The sequence below is a fragment of the Nicotiana tomentosiformis genome, chromosome 5 (assembly GCF_000390325.3).
Source record: "Nicotiana tomentosiformis chromosome 5, ASM39032v3, whole genome shotgun sequence".
In the NCBI taxonomy this organism is placed as follows: Eukaryota; Viridiplantae; Streptophyta; class Magnoliopsida; order Solanales; family Solanaceae; genus Nicotiana; species Nicotiana tomentosiformis.
The window spans coordinates 95,451,673-95,461,756 of record NC_090816.1 but is presented as its reverse complement, the minus strand read 5'-3'; the positions used below and the strand labels follow the sequence as shown (position 1 = coordinate 95,461,756).

The 10,084-nt window shown below is 37.7% G+C and overlaps 1 protein-coding gene across 1 annotated transcript; it reads left to right on the top strand.

Annotated features, from left to right (window-relative positions):
• Positions 1-750: 750 nt before the first annotated feature.
• On the top strand, positions 751-1,185 carry LOC138892821 (secreted RxLR effector protein 78-like). Its single transcript, XM_070176564.1, has one exon. The coding sequence runs from the start codon at positions 751-753 to the stop codon at positions 1,183-1,185; it is 435 nt and encodes a 144-aa protein (XP_070032665.1).
• Positions 1,186-10,084: the final 8,899 nt, after the last annotated feature.

Here is a 10,084-nt window from a genome sequence, read left to right as displayed (position 1 = left end):
TGGCACAAAGGAGACTGGTGGTGGAATGAAGTGGTCCAAGGTAAAGTAGAAGCGAAGAAGGCAGCTTACCTGGAGTTAGTGGGGAGCATAGGAGAGGAGGAGAGGCGATCGTGCATGGAGAGGTATAAGCTAGCTAGGAAGGAGTCTAAGCTAGCAGTCATGGAGGCTAAGACTGCGGCTTATGGTCGTATGTACGAGGAATTGGGGAAAAAAGGCGGGGAGAAGAAGTTATTCCGGCTGGCCAAGTTGAGAGAGAGAAAGGCTATGGATTTGGACCAAGTGATATGCATCAAGGACGAAGATGGTAGAGTATTGATGGAAGATGCCCAGATTAAGAAGAGATGGCAGACTTACTTTCATATCCTTTTGAATGAAGAAGGGGATCGGAATATTGTGCTAGGCAAATTGGAGCAATCCAAGAGTCACCGTGACTTTGGGTACTGCAGGCGTATCGAGGTTGAGGAGGTAGTGGGAGCTATGCGTAAGATGAGCAGGGGCAGAGCGACCGAGCCAGACGAGATTCCGGTGGAATTTTAGAAGTGTGTGGGGAAAGCAGGTTTGGAGTGGTTGACTAGGTTGTTTAATGTTATTTTTAAGGCAAAGAGGATGTCGAATGAGTGGAGGTGGAGTTTAGTGGTTCCATTGTATAAGAAGAAAGGTGATATCCAGAGCTGTAACAATTATAGGGGTATCAAATTACTGAGTCATACCATGAAAGTGTGAGAGCGGGTGGTTGAAGCGAGGATGAGGATGACAGTGTCTGTATCCGATAACCAGTTGGGGTTCATGCCATGTCGTTCGACTATAGAAGCTATACACCTTGTTAGGAGATTGGTGGAACTGTACAGAGAGAAGAAGAAGGATCTGCACATGGTGTTTGTTGACCTAGAGAAAACGTATGACAAGGTACCTAGAGAAGTTCTCTGGAGATGCCTAGAGGCAAAAGGTGTGTCGGTCCCCTACATTATGGCAATTAAGTGCATGTATGATGGGGCTAAGACTCGAGTTAGAACAGTAGGAGGCGACTCTGAGTATTTTTCGGTTGTAATAGGGTTACACCAAGGTTCTGTGGTCAGTCCATTCTTATTCGCCCTAGTGATGGATGCGTTGACACACCATATTCAAGGGGAGGTGCCATGGTGCATGCTATTCACCGATGACATAGTTCTGATTGATGAGTCGTGAGCCGGTGTTAACGAGAGGTTGGAGGTTTGGAGACAGGCTCTTGAGTCTAAGGGTTTCAAGCTGAGTAGGACGAAGATGAAATACCTTGAGTGTTAGTTCAGCACTGAGCCGGTGGAAGTGGGCGTGGATGTGAGGCTTGAATCACAGGTCATCCCGAGTAGAGGCAGCTTCAAGTACCTTGGTTCGGTTATCCAGGGGAGAGGGGAGATCGATGAGGATGTCACACACCGTATTGTAGTACGATGGATGAAATGGAGGTTAGCATATGGTGTCCTGTGTGACAAGAGAGTGCCACCGATACTCAAAGGTAAGTTCTATAAAGCGGTAGTTAGACCGTCCATGATGTATGGGGCTGAGTGTTGGCCCGTTAAGAACTCACATATCCAGAAGATGAAAGTAGCATAAATGAGTATGTTGGGGTGGATGTGCGGGCACACTAGGATAGATAGGATTAGGAATGATGATATTCGGGAGAAGGTGCGCGTGGCTCCCATTGATGACAAGATGCGGGAAGGGAGGCTTAAATGGTTCGGAGATGTTCAGAGAAGAAGCCTAGATGCTCTGGTACGGAGGTGTGAGCGGCTGGTTGTGGAGGGCACGAGAAGAGGTATAGGGCGGCCTAAGAAATATTGGGGAGAGGTGATCAGGCAGGATATAGCGAGGCTCCAGATTTCTGAGGACATGACACTTGGTAGGCGTTCTTATTTTTCCTATGATTATTGTGGTGATACTAATATTTACTCCTTTTGTCCTTTTGTCTTTTTGTTTTCTTGAGCCGAGGGTCTTTCGGAAATAGTCTCTCTACTCCTTCGGGGTAGGGGTAAGGTCTGCGTACACACTACCCTCCCCAGACCCTATTAGTAGGATTTTACTGGGTTGTTGTTGTTGTTGGTGGTGGTGGTGTCTGATTCGTGGTTTCAAATATTATTTTGGTATTTTGATCGTATGAACGAGTTCGTATAATGTTTATATACTTGAGTGGATGTTTGGTGTGGAGCCCTGGAGGCTCGAGTAAGTTTCCGATGTGTTCCGAAAAGTTTTGAGGAAGGTTTCGTTTTGCTGGTGTTTCTGTTCTCGCATTTGTGAGATTATGGGTGCATTTGCTACTATCGCTTTTGTGAAATGAAGGACGCATTTGCGAAGGGGTTAGTGGGCTGGCAGGCTTCGCATTTGTGAAGCCAATGTCGCAAATGGGAAAGAGGCCTGGGCTGGGGGCAGCTCGCTTTTGCGAGCAACTGGCCGCTTTTGCGAAAGGCCAGAGTTCGCATTTGCGATATTTTTATCGCTTTTGCTATGTGTTCAGTGCTATTCAAGATTTGCTTATGCGGAGCTTCTCCTCTTTTACGAGGGTTCTCATTTCGAACCCTTGGTCGCAAATGTGATATCTACAACTTGTTTATAGCTTGGTATTTCAGGACTTAGCTTCATTTGGCATATTTTTGAGCCCTACACTCGGTGGGAGGCGATTTTGAGGAGAGAGTTTTATTCCAAACTATTGGGTAAGTGATTTTGATCCATATTTTATTATATAACATGATTATTTATGAGATTTAACATCTAAATCATGATGTTTGAAGAGAAATTTTGGGGGTTTTGTCTATATTTTGAAAAATATAAATTTGAGATTTGAGAATCGAATTGGACTAGAATTTAAAAACCAAACACATATTTGGGCTTGTGGGGCTATGGGTAGTCAAGATCTACCCTTCGACTCGGGTTTTGACCGGACGGGCCCGGGATTGACTTTTATAGACTTTTGGGGATTGTGTAAAGATCTCAACTTTATTAATTGAAATTGGGTTCTCTTGCATTGTTTGATGTTATTAAGTTTATTTTGTTTAGATTTGAGTTGAGCGAAGGTGAATTTTAGAGGAAAAGTATTTTTAGAGTATTGCTTGAGGGCCTTTGAGATAAGTAACTTTTATAACCTTGTGTAGGAAACTTCCCATATGATTTGGTCTATTTGCATTATTTGTACTATATGAGCGACGTGTACATAAGGTGACAAGTGTGTGCACAGGCATATATGTATTTGTTATGACCGAATATGACATGAGGTTGCCCTTATTGCCTTGTTTTGAGTGTGAGATCTCTACACTGCATGTTTCCTATTGTGTATAATTACTTGAGTTCATATTCCATGTTAAAGATCATGTTTTAGGGCTTTATTTCCTTAATTGGAAAAGTTGGGCATTTGTGAAATTGTTGCTATTTGGGTTAGTTGAATTCAGGTTATATGTTGAACACCCCTCCGCTTTTCCTTATTGATTGTCCTTGTGTACTGCGTTGGCAGATTTGTAAGTTGATGTATTGATGACAATTGTTGGTATGTTGTGTTGTTGTGATTTTGGAACACATGGACTTGTTGAGCTAATTGTTGGGGGTGTTTTCATGAGGGTTTTACCCTGCTATTGTTATTATTGATATTGCACATGCGGCGATACAAAGCGGACTATATATATATATATATATATATATATATATATATATATATTCTGTCTGCGCATGTGGCGAGTCAAGGTAGGATAATTGTTGATGCGCGTTTGTTGAGACAAGATGGGTATTTACTTTATTGTTGCACACGCGGTAAGGTAAATGGGCTATGTGGGGATAATATGTGATGGACTGGGGGAGTATTATTGATGATATTTATGTGGTGGTTTGACTTCTTTGTGTGTGTCATGCATATCTACATGCTTTGTTGCATTGTTACCAATGTGTTAATCGGTATCTTTGTCTTTACTTGATGATTTTGTTGGCAAGGTAAATTCATCTACGTGGAGCTTTTATCTCATTGTGTGTTGAGTTGCTGGTAATATAACAGATCGATATAAAAGGAAGTTGCTATCATGTATTGCTTTATTTGATTCTTGATAAATTTCTCTTGAACGTGTTACTGATAACTGGCACGGATTATGATATGCATTATGGCACGAGGTCTTTCCCATGCGGTTGTGATATAAATTGTGGTACGAGGTCTTTGTCGTGCAGTTGTGATATAGATTGTGGCAAGAGGTGTTTGCCGTGCAGTTGTGATATAGATTGTAGCCCAAGGTCTTTGTCGTGCGGTTGTCATATAGATTGTGGCACGAGGTCTTTGTCATGCGGTTGTGATATAGATTTTGGCACGAGGTTTTTTGACGTGCGAGTGTAACTTATATTGTGGCATGAGATCTTTGCCGTGCGAAGGCGATTGATAATGTGGGCACGAAGTGCCATTTGAGTGTGATACTATTTGATTATTTACTGTCGGAATGGGGCCTTTACTTTTTTAAAATGGTTATCGCTTAATCTGATGAATTTAATGTTATTATTTATGTTATTCTTTCTGTTGCAAGTTTAATTTTGATATTTTGCAAAGGTTATTTGACTAGTGAGTGTTTTGACTTGAACCTCGCCACTACTTCACCGAGGTTAGTCTTGATACTTACTGTGTATTATTGTGGTGTACTCATTGTTGACGGCCATTTTTGACCCTCCCCTTTAAAATTAATTTATTTATACTTAATAATTTACAATAAATGTTTTAAAGCGTTTTCTAGTAACAAATGTCTATTTTTCACAAATTAACAAAGCATTATTTTAAAAATTAATCACATAGTATTAACATTATGTAATTACAAACATATTTACTATTTTTAGATTATTAAAATATTTCTTAGATATACATTATATAGGTTCTATAATTAATTTGATATATTACTCTCTAATTTCTAGTTAATAAGATTATTATGTGAAAATTCAAAATTAGTATTACAATGCAGAAAATAAAGTATTTTTATAAATAAGTAATTTAAAATAATTAGTAGTATATAATAATTATAATTTTTATTGAAATTGTTAAGTTTATTTAAATTAAATTCAAAAGAGGTTAAAAGACCAAAATGCCATAATTGCAATTCTAAAGTCAAATGCAAAATGGCCATTTCTTAAATTATTTTGGCCCAATGCATCAACCCAGTACGAAAATATACCCAACCCAAACACCCATCTCTTTCCACCATGGCGATCTAATTCACTCTATTCACACCAATCAACGCTTGCCACGTTACCCGTCTCCCACCCTCACATAAGAAACACAAATGACCTGAACCGTTGTTCCAAACCATCGACGGACCACGATTATTCTCATTTTCTCTTTTAATTTAGACCCATTACCGGATATTATCTCCACCGTTAGATCACACAATCCAACGATTCCCGTATTTTCCCAAATTAATTTCTTTAAACGTATAAAGCCACGATTTCTTAGGGCCGTTGATCAAATGATCAAACAGCCCATATTCTATCTTGCAAACATAACCCTAGAGACCAACCCCCAATTACTCAAACCCTAAATCATTTTGTCTCTCACCTCGCCGCCTCTCTTTCCCCTTCCTCTCTCTTTTCTCTCAACCTCACAAGCCAAATCAATCACCAGACCTTGCACAAATTCGTGCAAGGTCACGAGTTCATCATAGATTCATCTCTTTTGCCTTCCCTAGCCGTGATTCCCACTGAATTTTCCCCTCTCATCATCAGAGACGTAAACCCCCAAATCCGGATCCTAACCTTAAAAGATGAAACCTCAAATCGCCATTGTTCTTTCAAATCCGTGGCATGCATGGCCATTCATTTTGCTCCTGTATCTTAGACCTCTTCACTCTTTCCATTTTCACCATTCGATTTCAAAGTCATAATCGAGAAGGTCAGACCAAAAGAGTGAAATTTCAACTCACCAAATTTCTTCCTTCATCTCTTCAAATCAAAGCAAGTCTGAGATGTTAGCTGGCTTCCATATTGGTATTCGACACCCAGAGGTCAAATGCAATGACCTCTGGGTACTAGGGATCTGACCAACGGTTTCTCATGCTTCAACGATCAATCCCTCCTCTCAGGTAAAATCGACTATGCTTTTCCCCTATATTCCTTTCTGATTTTCACTTGATTCGCTATCATCACCTGCCATGTGTCACTCTCCACTATTAATTTTAAATTTTTGAAATCCTAGAGCCTTAAATGGCACTATAAAAGGGGCCTTTAATGTTCTCACCAAATACACAAAAACACGAATACGACGACCTAGCACTAAGATCACTTTGAGTATATTCTGAGATTAAAAGCCTAGGGTTCCTTACTGCTTTTTTCTTATTTTTTAAGTATTGTCCCTGATTTGAACTTGAAGTTCTTGGGATCTTAAGAAACTAAGAGAGACTTCATTTGGTCTGCTGCCCTCGAAAAGGTCAGCACATCCCTCATCTCTCCCTTTATTCATCTCCTTTGAATGCTATAAATATGTTAGTTATCTTCTGGGAATTACAGTTGTTTATGATGTTTGTGATTAGTATGGGAATGCTTATGTTATGATAGTCTAATGTCTGCTTATGATTATTTGTCCTACCTTTCTAGTTTTTAATTGATGACTGATCAAATCATTAAGTGATTCTTGATGATTTTCGTTTTTGAGTTCTAACGGTCTACATGTTTAAGCTGTAATGTGTCTCGAATGATTATGCACGTTTACCTAAACTCCACAGCCTTTCATTGATGATTTTGTAGTGATCTTTGCCTTTTACATATTGTTTTCCGCTATATTCTATTAGTTTTATAGTCGAGTAAATTGTTGGAACCATGACTGAGATGAATCTGAAGGTTCCTAAGTTTATATCATCTACCATTTAACTTAAGCATGAAATCTAAGTGTTTTTCTTCTTTGTACTTAGTATTTGTTAACTTTGAAGGTGACTTCTAGGTTGTTACTGTAACATTCTCATGATCTTATCTATTTATGGTTGCATATATTGACCTAGTCTTGTTTTGAATTAAATTTTCTTCTTTGCATGAATATCAATAGTTCTATTGTACACATTCTATTAAGATTAAGTTATTCTCCCTTCATAAACAAGGCATGATCATGTTTTGTTGACTGGTGTTTGTTCAGTTGTCTTATATTTAGTTAAAACCTTCAATTACATGTTCCATTCAAAACTTACTTGGTATAGTACTTCCATGCCTTTAATCTCTTTGAACTGTTGTTGGCTCTTGTGAAGCTTACATGCATATATCATTAAGTTATCCTCCATAAAAAGTAGGACTTAGTTATTCTTTATTAATCAAGTGATAACTTCTTTTAAAAACTGAGGCATGATTACTTCATATGTAGATACTAACTGGATCAATGCTTAAGTTAAACTTGTTTCAATGCAATGCTTCCCTTTATCTGTAACTCCCTCTCTTCATGAAATGTTTAACTTGATCTTGAATGTTCAAAGCTCCCCTATCTATATGAAGTTATAACTTCACTTGAAATGTTCATGTAACTAACTGAATACTATATGTTCCTATTTGATTCTTGATTTCATGCTTTGTCCAGAATTACCCCAGTCCTTTCCCTATTGTTGATTTGAAACTAGATATGATCCTTAAATCTTATTAGGTCCTTTGTTGATACTGTCTGAATATGATGACATGTTAGGGGTTAATGATGTTAAGGATATAACTCTGTTGAGCCCTTAAGGATTCTATGTTCAAATCCATGAACTTGTAGTCATGTTGAGAGTCTAATCTTGTTCCTGATACCTTTGATAACTTATGTAAAAATGTTTAGCTATGACTGCTTTGTTTGAATCTTCATTGATGACCTTTAAAGTGTTAAGTAGTTTTATCAACCTATGTATGTGCTAGTGGTAAACCAATAAGTTTACAGTTGGTTTGCAAAAGACAAGAACATCTGTATCTGTTGTGTTGTTGCATATATGACCCTGTATAGCTTGCCTTTCCTTTTGAGTATGCTCTTCTATAGTGTTCAGACCTTTACAACATACTTGTGATATTTCTGATCCTTTCTTGTGTACATTCAAAAGTCAGATCCTTAATTTCACATGATATGTATTTTTGTTTGGTATCAAGTGTAGATTATGTATTCTTATGTTAGGAGGGAAAGTATATTTTCTGTTAGGTAATGCTATAGCACTTAGTTTATATTGAAAGGGCCTCATTGGCATATAAACCTATAAGGAAAACCTGTTGTTAGTGTTTAATGGTATTTGGGAGTGGAGTTTAACTCTAGGTTGGGCTGCCCTCCCAATGCCTAGGCCTTGAGTCCTTTGGGAACTTTGAAGTGTCGGGGGATTCAAAAGGGGCATCGACCTTGAGTAGAACTTCCTCATTAGCCCTTAATTTATTGGCACCTTTGGTTCTTTAGGGGTTTAATGTTTAATGTCAACGAAAGATTTTCAATGTAAATTATTTGTCGTATACGACATTAATATAATTTTCCATAGCATTTGAATATTGATAATTTCTTGTTCCAGTTGTTTGTCTATATACATTTCATACGTTTGAATATGCTGAGAATGTGGAATATGCTTCTAATGACCTTCTTTATTTTTGGGCATGTACTTATTTGGGCATGTTGAGTTCCTAAGGAACTCAGGCCCAAACCAGTCTTATTGTATTTTCTTGAGGGTCTAGTCAGTTGTAGCCATGTCTTTCAATCAATGGGCCTACTTTCTTGAGGCCCAACCATCAGAGTCCAGTCTTCTTTCCCTCATTTCATTTATTATTAGTTATTGCTTCTTTAATCTAGTTTACTGCTTTATCACTTTACCTACTTCCTTGTCGCTTTGTCATATTTTGTTATCATGTATTTAACACTTATCTATTAGATCTTGTGCTTTACCTTCATGCTTTAATATCACCTAAAACATAGGCAAAATTTAAATAATATAGGATTTAAAGAGAATTAGTTTGTAATTAATCTTCATTCCGATAATTATAATTTATCCGTCATCTTCACTCACCTCTCTTAAGAGATTTTTTGAAGCCCAGAATTTAATCAAAACAGTGCCTTATTTTCAGAAACAAAAACTCATAAAGAATCGCTGGTCTTACTCACAAGAGGTAAATCAGATTTTCATAAAATAAGGCACTGTCACCCAAATGAATTTTCATAGACCACACCTCTTTTGGCTTTTAAATCAAGGTAAATTTAGAATCACTTTCTTATCAACATCTTTTAAAATCATATAAACATCTATTCCCTAAGTTAATTATTTTCATAACTTATTCTCATTACTACAAGCCTTATAAAACATGGACTACTTTCAGAATTCTTTTAACCTTTCATGACTCTTTTATAATTTCACATCTTTCTTAAGTCTTACATCCCTTATATATACCCTCTCTTAAATATATATAGCAAGCCATTCCCTAATAGTAATTAAGCATGGTATAAATAACTGGTTCCTAAAAATTAGTCTAAGTCATATGGAGCAACCTCAGGTAGATTTTAAGGAGTGCCTAACATTTTTTAGAAGAACAAGAACCCTTACCCATAATCTCACCGGTTTGCAAACCTATAAGGAACATGACTTAGTAATTAAATATGTGCCCTCGTATACCTTTAAATATTAGGTGGCTACTCTCTTTCATCAACAACAGAGAAACCACAAGTTGAATCTTGTCTTGACTAGTACAAAATAGGGTGCAACACTCATACTACGCTTTTGCATATTTTTTGTGCAGATCTAGGTACCTTGGAGCATGCCAGACGTTAGCTAGCTGCTATTGAGTTGCTGAGGAGACTTCAAGGTATACTCGACATGCTGCTCGCAGGCCTCGGAGTCGCCTTCTGATGTTTTTCCTTTACTACTATCTACTTTCATTCCAAAATAGTGTTGTATTTTAGATTTCTAGTTTACTCTCAGTAGATCTTATGACTCCGTACTACCAGTTTTGGGAATGTATGTCTATTAATCAGTTTCAGCTTTATTTTGTCATTTATCATTATTTAATAGTTAAGTAGTTTATATCTTTTAAAACTCAGTATATGTTAGGCTAACCTAGTCCTAGGGACTAGGTGCCATCACGATCTTTAAGGTGGGATTTTGAGTAGTGACAAGTTGGTATTAGAGCTCCA